This window comes from Phlebotomus argentipes, unplaced genomic scaffold (assembly GCF_947086385.1).
Source record: "Phlebotomus argentipes unplaced genomic scaffold, Phlebotomus argentipes genome assembly contig_32, whole genome shotgun sequence".
Classification (NCBI taxonomy): Eukaryota; Metazoa; Arthropoda; class Insecta; order Diptera; family Psychodidae; genus Phlebotomus; species Phlebotomus argentipes.
The window spans coordinates 691,718-712,221 of record NW_026776187.1 but is presented as its reverse complement, the minus strand read 5'-3'; the positions used below and the strand labels follow the sequence as shown (position 1 = coordinate 712,221).

General features: G+C 41.6%; 3 protein-coding genes across 3 annotated transcripts; 1 reads left to right on the top strand and 2 right to left on the bottom strand.

Annotated features, from left to right (window-relative positions):
• The first annotated feature begins 47 nt into the window (after positions 1–47).
• Positions 48–4,630, top strand: LOC132264059 (GTP-binding protein 1). Its single transcript, XM_059764119.1, has 6 exons — positions 48–249; positions 1,391–2,042; positions 2,100–2,278; positions 2,909–3,423; positions 3,490–3,946; positions 4,002–4,630. Exons 2-6 carry the CDS (start codon positions 1,514–1,516, stop codon positions 4,182–4,184), a joined length of 1,863 nt encoding a protein of 620 aa, XP_059620102.1. The 5' UTR covers positions 48–249; positions 1,391–1,513; the 3' UTR covers positions 4,185–4,630.
• LOC132264068 (protein NCBP2AS2 homolog) lies at positions 4,627–4,881 on the bottom strand. Its single transcript, XM_059764130.1, has one exon. The coding sequence runs from the start codon at positions 4,879–4,881 to the stop codon at positions 4,642–4,644; it is 240 nt and encodes a 79-aa protein (XP_059620113.1). The 3' UTR covers positions 4,627–4,641.
• LOC132264067 (mediator of RNA polymerase II transcription subunit 9) lies at positions 4,781–5,730 on the bottom strand. The gene is made up of 3 exons (XM_059764129.1): positions 5,551–5,730; positions 5,382–5,436; positions 4,781–5,052 (listed from the first exon to the last, which is right to left on the bottom strand). The coding sequence occupies exons 1-3, from the start codon at positions 5,655–5,657 to the stop codon at positions 4,891–4,893; spliced, it is 324 nt and encodes a 107-aa protein (XP_059620112.1). The 5' UTR covers positions 5,658–5,730; the 3' UTR covers positions 4,781–4,890.
• Between the last annotated feature and the right edge of the window lie 14,774 nt (positions 5,731–20,504).

The following is a 20,504-nucleotide window of genomic DNA, read 5'->3' as shown; positions in this document are numbered from 1 at the left end:
TAGCACAGAAATTGCCACGAGTGTCGCTGCAGGCGGAGAATGGTGAACCCCTCCACCCCCATTTCCAAAGTGATGTTTCGCGAGTTCGGAAGGTGTTTTTGCTGATGTTGAGAAAATCGTCCACAACCACTTGATTCCATATCATTTTCACGGTGATTTGCCAACAGGCGGAGAGGCAGTGTGTGTGACATTGGCGAGAAAGTACAAATTGGGCGGAAAAGTGGTGTTTGCCAGTGTTTTTTTCCTCAAGTAAGTCTGGGGGTGACATTCTCCGCAGTCGTCGCGAGATTTGGCATATTTAAAAATAAACTCAAACGCTGATCACAGCGAAAAAGTCACGTCATTGGAGTCAGCACTACGTGGATGGTCTCGCCAGCTGTTTTCGGGCTCCAACTCACTTTCCCCCACCGCGATATCGCGTTAGACTCTCACTTTCGAACCGCGGATTTCGCCAGTGTTTCGTCACGCAAGACAAAAGAACCTGTTTAGGTTCCTGACTCGTCAGGCTCTTCCGGGGCTCGGTGGGAGCCCGAGGGGTCGGGTGAGCTCGGATCCGTGGCTTGACTGGATATTCTTGGCCGTAAAATTGTCTTGACGCAACGCCAAGGAATCATTTCAGAAGATGTTGCAATCGATATTCAAGTCCTGCGAAAGAAGATTAAGCCAAGGTTTTGGGGAGATTTAGGCGATAAACAGCTTACAAATCATCTTAAAAATAACCTTTGCTTTTGCTCTATAAAAGGCCAAAGAATACAGGTAGATAAACTCAAGTGTTGACTTATCTTATAGGAAGTGTGATTCTTAAAAGAACCCACTTTGATTCCTCGACAAATTTAGTTATTCTTCGCTTTAATGACCTACAAATTATAAAGAAATAAGAAATCCCTTCTAGTAACAAATAAAGAGAGACAGATTTTAATTGAGGCTTTTTAATTATATCGGTATATGAACATCCAGAAGATTTACTTAGAAATGGGCGGAGAATTCCAATGGGCGTGGCGTATCACTTCAGGAATCTTTGCAAATAAAATCTAGCAGATTGAATATTAACTTCTTATTTAATAGGTCAAAAACGTATGAATAATATCATAATTTCTACCTTTCTTTTTTTATGAAATGCATTGAAAACTGGTACAAAAAAATCTGAAACCAACTTAGAAGACAACTTTAGAGCACTTCTTACCTACAACTAACATTATTTTACGCTCTCCTCAGCCCAATATCAAAATTTGCGGACATTGCTTTCACTATTTGTGTACAAAAGTGCTGGAACGATGGAATAAATCCAGCTTTAATCCGACCATAAAAGAAAAGTGATTCACCTTTCGAGATAAAGAAAGTCATTTTAGAGTATATCTTTTGTAACATTGCTGCGTTTGTCCTCTTGCAGGCATCGACTAGCTCTTGATTTGTCCAGACGAGCAGAAGTGATGCAGAAAAGCGATCAACTAGTCGCAATTAAAGACTACAAATTACATTTTCGACAAGAGAAGCAACAGTAAGAGAGAGAGAGATGGCGAGTTGTATAGAGCAGGTGAGCATAGAGAGCGTCGCCACGGATTACTCCAGTATTCGTGGGAAGGGCGTGCTCGTGAGTCCAACGGAGGAGCAGTTCGAGCTGCTGAAGAAGCGCCTGCTGGAGCGGATTGAGGACAGCCGCGGCGAGACGATCTACGAGATTGGCATCGGCGAGGATGGTGGCGATTGCGGACTGGAGCCCGAGGAGTTCGCCGCCAGTCTGGCCACGCTGCAGAGCCTGGCCACGACGCTGGACGCGGACTGCGTGGAGCTGCGGCAGCGCAAGGTGGACAAGGGCCTGATCACTGGACAGTACCTGGTGAGGAAGCACGTCGACACGGCGGACTTCATGGAGATCCGCGTGGCGGTGGTGGGGAACGTGGATGCGGGCAAGAGCACGCTCCTGGGCGTACTCACGCACGGTGACCTGGACAACGGGCGCGGCCACGCGCGCCAGAGGCTCTTCCGCCACAAGCACGAGATGGAGAGCGGCCGCACGAGCTCAGTGGGCAACGACATCTTGGGTGAGTCTCTTGCCATTCGCCTTCTCCCTTCACTCTCTAACTTCCTCTCTGCTTCAGGATTCGACAGCCTGGGGAATGTGGTCAACAAGCCCGATCACGGGACGCTGGACTGGGTGAAGATCTGCGAGAAGTCCGCCAAGGTGATCACTTTCATCGATCTCGCGGGCCACGAGAGGTACTTGAAGACGACGGTGTTCGGCATGACGGGTCACGCTCCTGACTTTGGCATGCTAATGGTGAGTTCTTGCCACTCGTTCAAGGCCGCATGAAATTTGCGACATTTGCTATTCATAAATTCCGCGTGTTTTCGGTGTGTGCGAAAATGAAAATACAGCAGCGGTTCAGTAAACCGCGCGACACAAATATTTACAGTTTCTCGCGATCGATAAGATTTGATAGTGATTAGATATGGAGATTTTGTTGCCAACTCGTCACGTGTTGATTTGCAGTGTGTGCAAATTTGTTATCAATATTGCTTAGTTTATCAGAGGCACAGAGAGAGAGAGAGAGAAGATGATCCGCATTTATAAGCAGCTTGTTGTTTATTTTGTAAAGTTATGTAATTGCGAATTTGATACTCTTCACGGCAATTTAGCAGTTTTTTGTATCATCGCGAAAATAATTGCGAAAAGTGGTGCAAATTTGTTGTGTTTTCAAAACTGTTAATTGAACCATTTTATGGAAATTACACTGGTTGATATGGAATTTACCAGTTATTGTGCGAAAGTGCTGTGAAATAACGGAATGTATTTTGATATTCTAATCACAATTAAATAAGAAAAGCAAGAACACTTGAGAATTGCGCTGTAAATGCCCGAAATGGCGGTCTAACTGAATTCTTCTGCATTTTCTTGTCTTGTTCGCAGATTGGGGCCAATGCGGGAATTGTGGGGATGACGAAGGAGCATCTGGGTCTGGCCTTGGCGCTATCCGTGCCGGTGTTTGTGGTTGTGACGAAGATCGACATGTGCCCACCGAAAGTCCTGCAGGAGAACCTGAAGCTCCTGTACAAGATTCTCAAGTCGCAGGGCTGCCGCAAGGTGCCTGTGATGGTGAAGACGCCGGACGAAGTTGTCCTGAGTGCGACGAATTTCGTCTCGGAGCGCCTCTGCCCGATCTTTCAGGTGTCCAATGTGACCGGTGAGAATCTGGACTTGCTGAAGATGTTCCTCAATCTGCTGACCACTCGAATGCCGGGCCATGACAATCTGCCGGCGGAATTCCTCATTGACGACACATACTCCGTGCCTGGTGTGGGTACTGTCGTCTCGGGCACGTGTCTGCAGGGCCTGATCAAGCTCAACGACACGCTGCTGCTCGGACCTGATCCTCTGGGGCAGTTTCAGGCGATCGCCGTCAAGAGTATTCACAGGAAAAGGATGTGAGTGTGATCAATTCACTTCCTCGTGGGTCTTTGGGTGAATGCCTTTTGTGTGTCTCTTTTCAGGGCTGTTCGGGAAGTGCGAGGCGGTCAGACGGCGAGCTTCGCCCTGAAGAAGATCAAGAGATCTCAGATACGCAAAGGCATGGTGATGGTGTCGCCGGAACTCAATCCCAAGGCTTGCTGGGAGTTCGAGGGTGAGATTCTTGTGCTGCACCATCCGACCACGATATCGTCGCGCTACCAGGCAATGGTGCATTGCGGCAGCGTGCGGCAGACGGCCTCGATTCTGTCCATGTCGAAGGATTGCCTCAGGACGGGCGACAAGGCGCACGTGCGCTTCCGCTTCATCAAGCATCCGGAGTACATTCGTCCGGGGCAGCGACTGGTGTTCCGCGAGGGGCGCACCAAGGCGGTGGGGAATGTGCTGCAGCCGCTGACGAATGCCGCTCCGCTGCAGAATCGCCAGAAGCCCAACAAGATGCAGGCGCGAGGGCAGCAGAATCAGAACCCGAACATTCAGGTGAAGAGATTTCTGCGTTGTGAAGCGACGATTTGCTAATGCTTTCTCTCTTTAGTTGCAGCCTCCTGTGGGCGGCGGCGGGGATCTGAAGGTGGCGGCGACGATGGAGGGCGTCCTGGAGATGAGCTGTGACAAGCGCGACAACGCGCAGCGCGGCAAACGCGCGAAGAGGACACTGCCAGGAGCCGCTCCTGTCGGCAGTGTTCAAGTCACTGCGACTGCCGTTCCATCGAACTAGACAATTTGATTCAGGACTCTTGTAACTTCCTTTTACATCTTGATTTATTTTAAACTCCTTAACTTTATAGGACGGAATGTTCCTGTAATTTATATATATCTTTACGTTGATTTTTCCTCTTTCGTCTTCAACGAAACAAAGCTGTTCAAGCGATAGAATTTTTCTTCAATCAATGACAAAAGAAAAAAGATAAAAGTTCAATTTTCTACACCTTTGAAATTTTTGTTGAGTACAAAGAATGGCTACAAATTTATTATTTTTGATTTTCATCCCCACCCTCAATGTTTCCCTTGTAAATCAAATTTACCCTAAATGTGAAATTTCCTCAAAGGCACGAAGTGTGGGTGAAGTAGGAGACAGAGAAATATTTTCTGATACGAAGAGAAAAAAGTGGAATTTGTAATGGAAATGTGTGAAATTTCTAAATAAAAATTTATTTTGTAACATCCAGTTGACTTCACTTGCGCTTCAGCTCGCGCTTCGCGCTCTCGAGTTCCTCGCGGAAGTTGCTGTTGAAGTTCCGGATGAAGGCGCGGAATCTCTCGGGCGTCCAGCGGTGCTCCTCGGCGATCATCTTCGAGCGCTGAAACGCGTACAGCGTGAGCTGCGCCGCCCGGCGGATGGCGTAGCTCTCGGAGAGGCGCTGGATCAGCTGCTCATTGTTGGCCAGGTAGCGCATCAGCAGCCGCAGAACCATTTCGGGTGCCTAGAACTGGATGTTCTTGTACTTGTTCAGCAGATTCTGCTTCAGCAGCAATTGATTGCGCAGCGTCTCGAGCCGCTGCAGCTGTTCTTCCTTGTTCAGATCGATGGGAAGCTGCCTGATCTGGCTGCGCACGCTGTCGAGCTTCTTCTGGAGTTCCAGCACCTGTTCAGAAGCAGAAAGGAGACGTTTAAAGATCCCAAATAATTAGTTTTCTTTTGCTTAAGGGATAAAAACTTGTATAAACAGCAGTCATCGTGAAAGGGTTAAATATACCACATGTCATCTGCAAACTTGGCAGACTTTGTTCAATATATTTCTATTGTTTACCCTTTACTCACGAAATTCTTCCTGGCCTTCGTGTCTATCTCTAAGTGACTCGAAAGCACCAGGAAGAACTTCTAGACACAATTTCTAGAAACACAAATGATATTTTTTGTTCCAGCTAAAAACCTCTTTGTTCTCAGCAATTTTTCACCTGTGTTTTCACTTACTTTCAAACTGCAATCTTGAGATTCCCTCTGTTTGTCCACCGGATCTTTCTCCACACTGCAAGTAATGAGAGGAGAATGTATTTTTTTGGCAAATTTTCACTGAAAATCTACGACGAATTCTCTCGACTTTTCACAACATTACATAATGGACTTTATTTTGATCGCTCACCTGCGAATTATGGCGTAGATTGTCGGCAAAATTTCAATCTCAATCTCATCAACAGTCAGCGCAGTGCCGTTTTTCGCCTCCTTCTTATCGCCACCCACCGAATCCATGTCAATTGTGCATTTTTATCTCGCCAAATTCGGGAATGTTTTGCTGCTCTCCGCGTGTTTTGACAGCCGGATGGTTGCTGGTCTTTTCCGCCACGCGGCTCTGGTGGCGCAGAAGAGGCGCGCGCGGAGCAAAAAACCTGTCGGCGACGCGGTGTTTGCCGTGGAAACGAGTTTCAGTTTGTTTGAGTTGCTGTTGGTGAGAAGAAGTGTTGCGCTTCTTGGCCATAGAAATAAGGCAAATTCACTGGATTCTGGTGGTTTTTCGGTGACAAAGAGTGGACTAGGAGTTTGCTAATTGACTCCTCGATCAGCCTCTGGAGGATACAGTGCGATTTTCTTGGGTTAGCAGGTGAAATCAAGGCGCGAAAGTGTCCGCGGTGTGTCAGGACAGGTGTTGCTGTGTGTGTGTGTTTGTGTTGAGGAAAAGAGCTGTGCAAGAAGGCAACAAGAGCAGTAAAATTAATAGCGCCAGAGTGAATTAAAACTCACCAACACAGAGCTTGGGATATTCGACTTTCTTCTCCATCGACTTCAACACGAGAAGAGACAGCAAGATCGTCTCAGGCGAGTCATTGCACTGACTTGGTCAGGATTAGCGTCTTCGAAGCCACTTCACGATCTTCCAGCCAATGTGAGTGTGTGAGAATTATTGCTTCATTTCAGGTTTTTTTTATGCGAAAAAGACGGCTTTTTCGGGATTCTGTCTAGAATTTCTTTGTATTCTCGGAATTTGTGTGCGTCTGAAAGAATTAATTATGATTAACATTGCCACCCAAAAAAGGGTAGTGAAGAATAGACAAATGATTGTGATTTTACACCAGCGAGAGAAGGAATAAAACATTCCAAACTGTGCACGGTTTTTCTACCATCAGAACCACGAATCATAAAAAATTCAATTCGTCGATTGATTGATTGATTTTCTTAAAAAAAAAATCAATCTTTTGCTTTGACTTTTTCAGCATTTTGTCACAAGCTCCAGAAAACCTCTAAAACTCTCTAAGATTAAAAAGAAACAGTGATTGAGAACGATTTAAAAAATATTAAACTTTTATCCTAGAAATCCCTTCTAATTTAAATGCTCACTTGGCCTGGAATATTTGCTTATTGAGAACCAATTATACTTCATAAGCTTCTTTATTACGAAGCTCAATAAAAAAGTTTCCGTTCTTACAATCCAAATGAATGCTATAAATCAAAAGGTATTTTGTAAATTATCAGTGATTGAACGCTCGTCATTTATAATCATTAATCAGTGATCAGAGAGAAATTTCACCCATTCAAAGGGGAATTTAATTTATTCGCCAACTATATATATAATAATATTGCAAATATCCAGTGATTAAATTGATAAAAAGAGCTCGCTGAATTCAAAGGAAAAATTAAATTTATATCATTTCAGAGCATTTCCTGAGCCATTCGAAAACTTTCCTTTCGTGCTGAAAACTCTTTTGACTCCATCAGCTGAAATTGCAGTTAAAAGGCGACCAATTTTTCTCTATCACGCTGTCATTGATCCTTTTTCTGCCTTTTGTCCTCTGACTGAGTGAAAAATTAAACTTTTACACTGTCATTAATCACGTGGCAAGTGTGTTTTCGCTGGCTTAATGTGCTGCAATTAAAGGAATTCAATGGGAAAGTCGTCTTTCTTGCCATTCACACTGTCGTCTGATTACATTCGGCGATACATTGTCTTCTTAGGGCCAATTTCGCGCATTCCTGAGCGATGTTTTGACTGTGTTCGGGGAAAGTGGAGGAGCTGAATTTATTGGTGTATTCGTAATTAGTGGAAATTCACGTGAAATATGCTTCATTCGGGAAAACCGTTGAATTGCACGCCAGCGGGCGGTGGAAAATGTGTGTGTTTGTGAATAAAACATTGTGCAGGAGGAAGCCTATGTAGGTGGAATGTACATAGCGAGGGAAGGGGCTGATGAATCATCCAGAGGGAGAGGGCACAGCACCCAGGCTAAGGGAAAAATATCGATTTTCGACCCTTATTTTGTGTGTTAGCGCACCCCGCCAGTGCAGCGACGAATTTCACGAGAGAGAGAGAAAGACTCTCTTTCTTGGGGGAGAGACAGTGGGTGAAAGATGCCCGGCTTCACACATTTATGGCCGCCCAGCATCTCGAGAAAGGGGAGCTCTTTGGGGACGCCGAAGCTTCGCTGGCGATGATTCCGGGAAATGTGTCTGATGCGACGTGTGAGCTGAAGAAAGGGTCGTGAAACGGGGCAATCAACCACCATTCCACGTCGAAAGTTTTGGCGGTGGAACGAATTTTACGGCTCTTTTCGCGCCGGTGCTGAAAAACGCTTCTTCATCGTCTCCAGACCAATTAGTTGGCGGAAGGGCAAAGAAGTCACCACGCAGAGGGGCTGCATTTTCATGCAAATCTTTCAGTTTAGGGGTTTCAAGCACAGAAAACACGCAGAATATAAAATAACTGGGAAAATTTAATATCTTTATTCTTCTATTTTAAGACAAATATCAATGTTTTCTTAAGTGAAATTTGGTTGAACACAGAAATCAATTTCTTTCGTTTTATGTGCAATAAATTCACATGTTTTCAAGCAAACACAGAAAAATCCTTTCTTCAGTTATTCTGTGATGATAAAGGGAATATCACAGAATATTGCTGATTAAGAAGAGAATCTGCTTTGCATTCTGCTTTAAAATATATTGAATTTTTCCTCACAACTGTGCTGAAAAATTATTCTCATTCTGTTTGTGGTAATTGCAACAGAAGGTCGTGCTTTGCTAATGCAATTTTAAGTTTATTCCCCGCAATTGTCGAATGTTTCAATGAATGTTCTCTCAAATCAGGAGATTCATTGTTGTGCCCACCCATTTGCAACCCTCCCTGAACATGGGGAAATCGAATTACAGCAATCAGCAGTATTCTTTTACATCGCCCAACGATGACAACAATCCTCAGTCTTCGTGCTGTGAATGAATAAAAGCCCAACGAGACAAGAGGGTGACGAAAGGAAGGCAAAGTTTAGAGAAATTATCATGTTCTTTGACGACGAATTTATTGGTTGAAAAACACAGAAAAGTCTCATTGAGCACGAGACTCGTAAAAGTGAGTTCTTTTCGTCGCGATAAAATGCTTAACATGCGAATCCTCTTTGTCATGCGGGAACAGAAAAGCTCCTCAATGAGACAAAAGATGTCGATTGAGGGAGAGAAATTCTTCAAATAATACCTTCGTGCATGATTGAGTGCGGAAAAATGCAAGAATGTTCTTCAGCTTTCCCATCCCCCATTTATCAGTGGATTTTCCGTGCTTCGAGATGCGATTGGAGAAGAGAACAGTCACTCATCCGCAAGTGCAATTGCTTCTCGTCTGCTCAAGTGGCCCGTGGGGTGTTTGTCAATGTTGAAGACACTCGAAATTAATTAGTTTTTCATCCTTCCCCCCTTGATTCAGTGTCTCATTTACATGCCGTTGTGTCTGTGATTGCTATAAAAGTGCGCACATGGAATTTATGTTTAGCAATTGTCGATGTTGAAGACATCATGAGAATCAAGTGGAGAAACTTCTTTGCCAGAAGGAAGTTGTGGAAATCCAGACAAACTGCTTCGCATTGAACCGGGATCTCAACGGTATTGTAATCTTTCATCTTTTTGTGGATGTCTCTTTCTCTGTTCGTCGTCGTATCCCAGATGACAAAGAGAATATCAGAGCATTGAATAAAATGGGAATTTACATCCTCCATTTGGAGATATAATTTATCTGAGTGTGTGTGCACAAAAGGAAACTTTGCAAATTTGCATAAATTGACCGAAATTGAATTTGTGTGGAATCTCATTATGTTAGAATGTGAAGTGCTGCTGCACAGGAGGTTTTTGGAAAGTTCTTATAGTTTATTCCCCAATTGCTTTTATATCGTGATTTAAGATAGATCATTTTGTCATTCGTTCAAAGATTTTTCTTGGCAATATAAATCCACTTTGTAACACAAACGATCCATTGTAAATCATGCGGTGTTCTCTATTGTAAAATCACTGTTTGCCATCCTTTTGTAACCCCTCGTCTGACACTTAAAATTCAATGTTGGGGGATGAATTCATGACAAGCGCAAGTATCAATATTTGAGTTCCAATATCACCACAATTTATGTACAACACGAGCTTTGTATCAATGAATATTTGCGGGGCAGAAAAGTTGACTGGTAATTATTTGGTAAAGTGGCACGTTTCATTGCTCTGAAATCGGTGAAAATGGAGAAAATGCGGGAGAGTGAGAGATGGATTTGTAAGGTTTAATAAATTCCCGTCTGAATTGTGGATATTTACTGTCGGGATGAAGTGAAGGGACTGATCTGGGATTGGGGGAGGCAGTAAATTTGTCTTGTTCATATAATAGAGACAGGAATTTGCCATTATTGCTCTATCACATCATAATTATTTATTCAGGCAACACAATCATCCTAATCAGGCGTAAATTTGTCTGTGGAACATTTTCACAGCGGGAGGGTGGAAAAGTTGAAGGAAAAGTTTGTCGTTTTTTCCGCTGTCTGGAAATGTGTGGTTTTGTTGAGTCCTTTATAAATAAAATACACATAATTTCGATTATTTGCCATTAATCTGTCTCAAATGTCGCTGGTGGATCTCAATCATTCCACCCTCTCTCTCTCGCAGGAAATCATCCCTCCCGATGCGCGTCTCGCGTGTGAGTCACACTGCCAGTCGAAATTGTGTGGCTCGGGCGCTGTTTGAGGGGTTTGCGCTGGGAGGATTGTAGGTGGGACGGCGTTGCCACCCTTGAAAGTATCTAGTTCTATGTACATAATATCATTACATCGAACACATTATACGCAATCTCTCTCCCTCTTTCGTCTGTGGCGCGGGGTGAACAGCGTTTCGACTCCGATGCCATTTGGCCTGTCGAGGAGATGATGCCGTACAACATAATATTGCACAAGGGTATAAACACATTGAGGGTTGGAAATGGCATTTGAAGTTTCCACTCATACATGCACACAAGGTGGTGCCGAAGGTAACCTGACATGGCGTACAGAGCTGGGGTCACGAGACACGGCCGTTTTGACTGACCCTAATTGATTAAAGTTCAATTCGTGGTATCAATTTATGTGTTGCTTCAGTTGGAATTCCCTGAATAACTACTTTCCTTCTGACTCGCTTCAAAGGACACCCTTTATGTCTACGTTTAGTTTGAAAAAGTTTGTTTGACTTTCTCTGCTCAAGAAAATAGTCGAAGAATTGAAAAAAAGAATGCTTTGTGTCTGAAAAGAAGTGGGGATAGTTCTCAGATGGGCGGAACTTGCGAATGGGTGTGACATTCGTGTGGGTGGAGCAAATTCTCTCCAGTTATCAAAGACTGCCTTAAACACTATCAAAACAAAACTAAACTTTGGGCATTCCTTTCTACTATAAATGGTTCAGTGTATTTCGCTTTGGTGATACGATCTTGACTCGTCACTGGCAATTTTCTGCAAATCCAATTAACTCCGTGAGGACATTTACCCCGAGTTGGGATGTCCTTAATTACGGTGGACAATATAATAATTTTTCATGGCTGGTGTAATCTGTAATCTATTGTTGTGGGCCTTTGTAATATGGTGGGCAGGCACTGTTGTGCATTACAACCATCCCTGCGTGAGATAATGGAATGGTAGCTCGACACTCTGCTGGGGTCTGGCGGGTAGATTGGCAAAAGCGAGGGAGTGTGTGTGCACGTTCGGAAAAAGTGAGAGTGCGAGGGAAATTTACCATAAAATTCACAACAAATTATGGATTGCTATTTGAAAAATCTTTCCACATTGGCGGGTTTTGGGGATTTTGGTGTTCTCTTGTGGCGCGGGGGATTGGAAATGTGTGCATGTGAGAGATTTGGCAAAATAGGAGGATGTGTGAGACCTTAGATTGTCCTCGAGTGTAATTTCCTTCACGGGAAATCTGGGTTGCTCGGAGAGGAAATGTGATCACACATATTATCTTGGGCAAAGAGGAATATAATACATGAATTTAACCCTTTTGTTCGTGCTCTGTCGCAGCGAGGGTGGTTTTTGGAGGAACAGTTGAGGCGCACGGCAAAGGCAGAATTTGTCACGTCAGATGGGGAGGAAAATTGTGTGACAGAGTCATATTCTAGCGCACGAGCGCGATTGTCGAAAATCCCTTGAGTGCCGACGAAAGGCCTGCATATGAAAGAATGACAAATCCTACATTGGTTGTTTTATTGCATGAATTTACATTTTATGATTAAAAATGCCCGAATAATAATTCATAGGAGATTTTTGACACAATCAGCTAAAATTTATTAGCGTCTACACGACGATGGAGGGTTCATTTGCGCATATTTGTACGGAGTGTCGAGTGAAAGATCATTCATGGGAGAGGATTCGTTGCCATCTGGTGCATCAAATTGTGCTGAATAGGAGAATTGCAGGAAGAATTTCAATGCTTCACTTGCAATTTCACCAGACTATTGTCGATTTTTTGACTTCTTGCAAACTGTACATCAAGAGGGACACGGAAGATGGTCAGGAAGGGTTGAAAAATTAAATTGATAAAATCGATCGGAAGGGATTTTCTCCGCTAGAGGATAATCCAGGATAATGGCCATGGAAGTGAGCACGTGCTACATTGTTTGGCCCTCGTAGATAGAGTGGGAAATTGACAAAAATCCTGAGAGAGACAGCCTAAAGTCACCCTTTGTGAGTCTTTTCATCGGAAGACGGCACGATTTGACTACGATTGCCTGTGCCGTGGTACAATAGGAGATATTGAGGGCGATTAGGGACATCGCAGAACTGCATGGCGGTGGTAAATTAATGTGATAAATGACTGAGAGAAGAAAATCATCAATTTAGAGTCCATTAGTGCAGTCATGTGGTGGATACGCTTAATTGTATTTATTAATGAAGTAATTGGAGGATGAGAATAAAGAGCCGCCTATTTGAGCGCCAAAACTTAATTTTCTACATAATGTGACTATCCGAAATCTTTCTCTCCTCCAATTGTTATGAGAAATTCCGAATGCTGCACTTGATGTTTCAGATCAAATTTCACATAATTGTTCTATCTATTAACTTTGTTAGTATCGTGGGTTGTACACAACGTTAGGTACATTCTGCTATACTTTTTCTGTATTAATTAATAGCAGTTTAGAGTGGTTTCGGGTTGTGATATTTCCTCAATTTCATGTGGCTCGGTTGGGAGGAAATTTAATTATGTTTTCGAGTGTAAACATCACAGTGAAAGCAAATTCTCACATTTTGCCGAAACATGGAAACAGAATGAATCTTATCGAGGTTTAATATCTCTTATATTATTATGTGATGAATTTTGAGTTCCGCAAAAAGCACAGCTGATTGATAAATTATAATTAATTTTTTCACACCACAATTTTGTTGGTCAATTAAAATAAATTTAATATGAAAATAATAATCATTAAAAGTTTTATTTGACTCTCACAAACGGGTGTTTAAAGTCAAAATAAATTGTTTTTTTCTTTCTTTCTATTCTAGACTGAGTAGTGAAAACTGGTTTAAATTAGATTTTCAAATTTATTTGTGCGCGTACATTGAAAACCTTTCATCTTCACTGTCCATGACTTTAGTAACAAAGAAAGTCACTACAAGAGATCATTTCAATAATTTGTGAATTATTTATTTTCTATTGTTTATTCGAGAAATTTAACGGCAAAAGTCATCATGCACGCTTCAGTGAGCCCTTCTTAAGTCTACTTCACTTACATTTTGTAATGCAAGAATGTGAATTGGAGAATAGAGACTGAAAGAAGTCAAGCAAGGTTCGATAAATATGTCTAAGCGGTTTCTTCATCACCATCAACTGTGCGCGTCAGGGTAGTTGAGTCAAGGCTGTGCACGAGCCCTTCAGCAACACCTTTTCGCCGAACCGCACGACTGAGGGTGGTTTTTAGACTTTGTCTGCCTCGAAACCCTCTCTTTCTTCGCACTCCAAATGCATCAATAGGTTGTATACACCTGTGCTACTCCTTGTTTTTCATTCTGACGGTGGATGAAAAGTGTGGTGTTTGTGGAGTTTGAGTTACATTGTGTTCAGAAAGTTTCTGGGCTTGAAAGTGGGAGAAACTTCCTTTTCAATTTACTAGATAGCGAAGCATTCTGATGGTCTCCTGGAGGAAATTTCTCACTTTATAATGCAGTGAACTCAACTATCTGTATTGACTTTGCATATAATTAACCTTGAAATGATCTATTTTGCATACCTTCACTGTATATTTCTATTTCATTGTGTGTCTTGTGCGGTGGAGTGAACAGAAGAAAAACGCAAGTTCTTTCATTTTATCTGCAGGTGTTGTTTGTTGTGTTATTCTTTCTTCTCTCTCTCTCTTCTCTACATGTACATGAAAATAGTTTTGAATTTTAATTGTATACAATATTTTACCAGACAATTATTGTGATTCTTCGTTCTGCTCGACATAATTTTCCCACAATTTATATTCCACCCGAAGTCTTAAGAGAGGTTCAAGAGCAGAAGAGAAAAATAATAATAAAAAAAAGCCCTCGATAGCTATAATTGTTGAGAAGGTGTCTCAAGAGAGAAAATGTGGTGAAGGGAAAATTCTCGTCACTTTTTCTCAATTTTACGATTGTCAATACATTTTCTCTTTCGCGAATGGTGCGATTGAGGATTTTTTTGTCCTCCTTGCAGCTTTCTGTTAAAATTTTACTACATTCCTAGAAATGCTTTAGCCGCTGGTAATGAAACGTGGTGGGCATTTTGTAGCATAATTGTAAGCAATTTGTTCTACCTATTTATATAATATATGTTTGTATCTGCAATTTCTGCAAGAGATTCTGCAGAGCTATGAGGAAATTGAAGATGCCGTTATCACAAATTATAGGTTTATCTCTCATGGCAATTAAACAAGCAGAGATTACACCATGTGTGTGTGTCCTTTTCGGGCTGTATTAAATTGAGTGCAATTAATTTCAGGTCTCTTAACACGTTTTTCTTTGTCTTTGATTAAATCAATGCTATACATATGTACATATGTATGAACGGTGGTTGTTGTTGGGCGCAAAAAAATCACTCTTCGCTGTTGCAATTGAAATGGAAAAACAGTAAAAGTGTGTCGCAAGTAATTGAATCGCTGGCTTACACGGAAGATCTTTTACGCATGATAAAGCGTTGTGTGCGAGTTATTCATGAAAATTAATACATAAAATATGGATGGTGATTGTCAGTAGCTGTGATAGCCAATTGATCATGTTATGGAGAAGTAAGGCGAGCTTTCATCTTTTACACTTTGAGCGTGTGATTGCGCTGTGAGAAGAGAGTTAATCAAGCAGATTAATATTCATCGAGTGGGAACAATTGACAGCTCATGAATGGAAGAATGACCAGGAATTGTTCCAAGGGAGCAAAAAAAAGTTCCTAATTCTTTTGTCACGGTATCTCGTATCCCGTGGTGTAATTTTAACTAATTCCTGTCATCCTCTTTTCATGATTCCGCGTCAAAAGTGTAATTTGAAGCGAATTGAGGGAATTATGGTGGCAAAAAGTATGAATGGAAATGCCGTGTAGTCAGAAAATTGAAGATATCTTGACGAATTCACTTCATTTGATGCCAATGAAGACATTACATTGACGATCACGCATGAAAAGGTTGAGGAGCAAAAACATCCATAACTTCTGAAGCAGGAGGAAGAGAAAAAAAAAACAGAAAATAATCATGAAAATCCTCATTAGTCATATGTGTTATTGACCTTATGTTCTGCCCATTGCTCTTATCACGAATATTCTAGAGGAAATCTTCACGGGAAATCAGTATTTTGCGTGAGAAATTCTAGTATTGTGGCACTTTTTGGCGCTCCGGCAAAACCAACACAACTTCCATGGTATTCCACTATGGAATCGTACAATACAGAGTGGAAACACTATGTTGTGACCTTTGTTATTTACTATATTCCGCCCATTCTGTGTGTACACTCCACGAGATTGTACCTCTGTGAAATGCTACACGTTTCGCGTATGTTTCATGTGTGGCGTTGAACTGTTAAATGGACTCGAAAAAGAAGCAGAATGAAGGGAGAGAAAGACACACAAACACAAAGAGATTAGCGAAAGGGAAATGAATGGCAATGCTACATGAAAATATCGAGGAATAGAGAGAGAGAGAGACCATTTGAGAGGTTCACCAACATTCATTTATTTGCGAATTGTGCAAATTAGCAATGAGGTCGACGTTGTAGCTGGGAAGAAATCGGCTGAAAGTCGTGAATTTTTAAATACCGACTGCCTGAAAAATATATATTTTTAATTGACATTTTAATAATGTATGATTTTAAAGTATTTATGAGATAAAATTAAAATTTCTCTGGTGTTTATTGTGAGGTTTGTAATATCTGTTATGGTAAAAATTTACATAATTCTCCATTTAGTGTCCAATATACGTGTAACTGTAGCATTAAACTTAGTTTATTGTTGGAAGTTAAACTGTGAAATAGCAACCACAAAGTTGAGAGGCTTCATATGTGTTATATTAGCTCTCAACCACCGAACTTGGTTCATGCCAAGATTAAAATCTGATGAAAAAGTGGCTGAAATAAGATATTGACTTGTGGTGAAAGACCGTTGAAGTCTCGTATTCTCTCGCGCATTTTTCGCTTTTTGTGCGTTCTCTGCGTACGTGAACAATGAATTCTGTAAGAGAATTTTCCTTAGCTCACTTCCATCTCTTGGAAACTGTCCTGCTTTCCCTGCAGCGCGCTCAAGAAAAACTTGATTGTAGTCTTCATGTCACGCCTTAACAAATGTTGATTGCGTCGAAAGGAAGAAAAAAAATGATGCAGCTTTACTGGCATAGCTTGAGTGTATGTTCATATGTAGGCTTGATCGTCAGTGCGTTTGCAAGCATTTTTGCCAGACGCATCAAGTGTGTACTTCGGTGGTATTGCAAGGAGAGAAGCTCAATTATGGGCATTTGTTGTGCCGTTCACTCGCATATTCCCTTCAATCTGCGCGGTTTTTCTTGCACACATCTCACTTGTGCTCCTCTGCAACTGCCATGCACACCACTTCGCTTCTTTGTGATTATAATTGGAAACACTTTTCAGTTATGGAGGAAAATCAGCATCAAATTATGTTTGCTTGCATTCCTCAAACATTGAGTTAGGTATTAAGAATGAGGGAAAGATGCCACCGTGAATTCCCTCAGCGCCATTCGGTTGGTGAGGATGCACGACAAAGTATGCGAAAGGTCTGTCATTATTATACTATTAATTCCATTATTGCAAATTCCCATCATCATCGCAGAGACACTTCTTTTTCCTCCACTTCACCGCCATGTCGCTGTCCTGCTTGACTTTTCCTCCTTTCTGCAAATTGAATTTTGCCATCGTCTGCTAATGTACTCGTGTCTTGGAAGATTGGCTGATGAATAAGAAATGAATCTCCGCTGGCAATTGATAAAAACAATTATGGGAATTGTGATTAGATTTACAGATGTTAATCACACGTTTGCGTGATTTAATTGAGGAACTCTCTGACTCTTCTTCAGTTTCACACTCATAATGAAAAAAAGGGGTAAAAGAACTAGTTTGAGACTCTCGATGAGGAGGAAAAATGGTTGAATTGCAATATTCTCATTAAGGTATTTGCAAGTATGATTGACAGTGTGCTTTAAAGACATCAAATAAGAGCCCCATGATGATGTGTCGTGAAAGAAGAACATGAAAAGCATTTTTGAGTTTTCTTTTCTCCCTATTTCCCTTCAATATACTTCACTTTTTCAAAGTAAACAGCACATATTTGTGTTTGCAGCATTTCTCCTTTTATTGGTCGAACGAAACACTTGCATTTATTTCCCCAGAGACGCCTTTCCTCTGTCTACATACGACTTTATTCACCACTCGAGGCGCTGTGGAAGGGAATATCATGCAAAAAGTGTAATGATGAATCATGAAAGTTGGTGACAAAAAGATGAAAATCATGTAGACTCTTCACATGAGAAATTTATCATATTTTCACGGGCTCGAGTTGCAGGTGACACAGATAAACCTCGTGCAGAGTGGATGAGGAGAAGCTCTTCACACGACACAGCCGCCGCGTGTTTTATGCATTTATGCAGACATTCCAATGAACCTCGGCGAATAATTGCAGTGTCGTGAAAAATTGCAAGCATTTCACAGACCTTCGTTCTTCGCAAAGAGGTTGAAAAATGCTGCAAGCATAATTAGTGGAGTTGGGAATGAGCATAAAATGCATAATGTTGACAGCAAGAGAAAGCCTTTGGATAGATGTGGACTTGAAGAAAATTGAAGAAATATCACATTACAGCGTTGATGTTTTAAAGTATATGTATGTCTGCGAAATTTGCCTCCGCACAACATATCACTTGAAATTATTGCTGCAAATCTTCTTACTTCCGTTCAACTTGAATCGGGTGGAGACAAGCGTCTGACAGGAAAAGCTCTAAGAACTTCAAGTATAGAGAATGCGTCATAAACCCTCGCTGAGACTATTGTACATATAAATAATCTCAGTGGAGGACGGAAGTTCTCTTGAGATAAAAAGAAGTAAGAGATGTGCTGTCATGCATTAAAAGGATGTTTGCATAATTCATGCAAATAAAAAAAAGTGTACTTTGGGGGAAATTCAACCCACTGCCAATCCCCAACAAACACTCGACAAATTCGACGGGTGAGGGAAGAAAAATCGCTCCATTCCCCGAATTTATCGGCAGCGACACACCACATGGCGTGCGTTATCAAAATCCAATAAGACTTAAGTTACTTTCCTCCATATGAATTCGTTATGGGTGGTCGTCGCTTCGGCCGCCCCAGACACACAAAATTTGCCCCTGGCATTGACTTCAGTTGGGGTGGAAAAGCTCCCTTTTTCGCTTTTTGGGGAGACGAAGGCACAGCGAAGTTCGTGTGAAGATTAAGAAAAGAATTATGCCTGTTGTTTTGATGACGGAAATCCACTTTCGGGTGCAATGTTGCTGAAAGATGTGTTGCTTGTTGTTGTGAGATAACGTCGAGATTTTCTTGTGTGCCGAGGGGGGAAAATTTCTTCGTCGGCGCAAGTTTTCCCCGGCGCTAAACGCCTGAATTAAGTGTGAGACAATATAGTTGTGTGTTCATCATTCTACAATCAGATCGAATGTGATAATTCCTTTAATTGGATTGCACTTTCGACGTAATCTAGCCAACAAGTCGTGTCACATGAGACAATAAATGTCTCGAAAAGGCGGTGGAGCCGTGTTTCTATCTCCAATTTCCCCCCCTAGGAAAGCGAGTAAATATATTTTCATTGGATATTCTCTTGCTAAATGAATGTGAAGGTTTGAATAAAACTCCGTCTGTTGAATATTTAACGGGCTTCTGTCGCATTTTTTCAACTGAATCACCCTCCACATTTGGCGAAAAGTTCATTGTGAGCCTTGTTCGGGGTCTGTATATGCGAAAGTTTGGCAATTTAGAGTCTCTACCACATTATTTGGGGACACAACATTGGAAGGCAGAGTTTCTGAGTTGCGGGGAAAGCTTTCCGGGGAGTGATTGTAAATAAGTGCCTCTCCAAGGGGTGGATTTTACACAAGTTAATACCACAAATTTGCCACGTTTGGAGGCTTATGGATTGATTCATAATGAAATTAGGCTCACTGGCGAAATCCCTCACATTTCCAGCATTGCAATCAATGAGAGATACTCAGTAATTTGAGGATCGTGTGAATTTAATTCGATAAATTCACCCGCACACTAACGAAATTGAGTTTAGTCTCTTCTGGGAGTGCTTGAGGAGGATACGAATTAGAGAGATTGGTTAAGCTCATTGGAATATATAGTGTTTGAGATTTTTAATGGGACTTGACTTAATGAAGTGCACAGAAGCATTTGCTATTGTGTGGAATTAATGGCTGGGTTTAGGATTTGAAGAGGTGCTTTGCGTTCCGGTTGTTTTACATCTAGGAATTTATGGGTTCAGTGTGTTTAAATATTTACATTCATTTAGTAAGAAATGATAAGGGGTTTTGCCTTGAAATTTTAAGGAGATTATTTTCGAGAACTCTCACAAGATTCTACCCAAAATTCTCACCGCGACGTGAATATTAAGTGAAATTAGTATAATCAGGCCTCCTTGGAATAGAGACGTAAGATTAAAGCACTCAAATACACACATCTGGTGCCTCCTGCACATTATTTATGATTCGGGGAGAAATTCTGAGAAAAGTGAAATATTTTGTAACTTTGCGCGACCACGAGAAAACTTGCTCCACGTGAAATTCATTGCTATTTTCCGTCTGGATGAATGCAAATGTTCTTTTTTCCCTGGGTTTGAGGGTGAAATTTTCACTTCCATCGTGCTCACCTATTTGGCAGGAATTTGCCAGTAGTGAAGAAGTGAGAGAAAAGAGAAAAATAGCACGTCGCGTGGAATGTTTAAAAAAAAATCCCGAATGGTACATATAATTTTACACGTCGTTGATTTAATTAGAGTGGAATTTCCTTGCTGACAATATTGAGATTATGTACAATCTTCCGAGTGAATTCTTTTTTATTAATAACAATCTCATTTGTGAACGAGAACACAACCTTGAGGAAAGGGCGCTGGGAAAGGAGTAAGAATTGACAAGTCGACAGATAGGAAATTAAATGCAAATTTCGCTATGTTTCAATTCCATCCCGATCGCGCATACATAATGTACTGGAGCTTTCGGTGGCATGTGCGGAAATTTTCTATTTGTCACTTATGTACACTCGAGTGAATTAGGACGACCGAATAATTCGTTTTGTTACGCATAAAACCATGAAAATAAGGGTTGAAAGGCAGGCGGGAATGAGTGAAAAGTGCTTTACATGGAATTGACGCTTGATTCTCGGA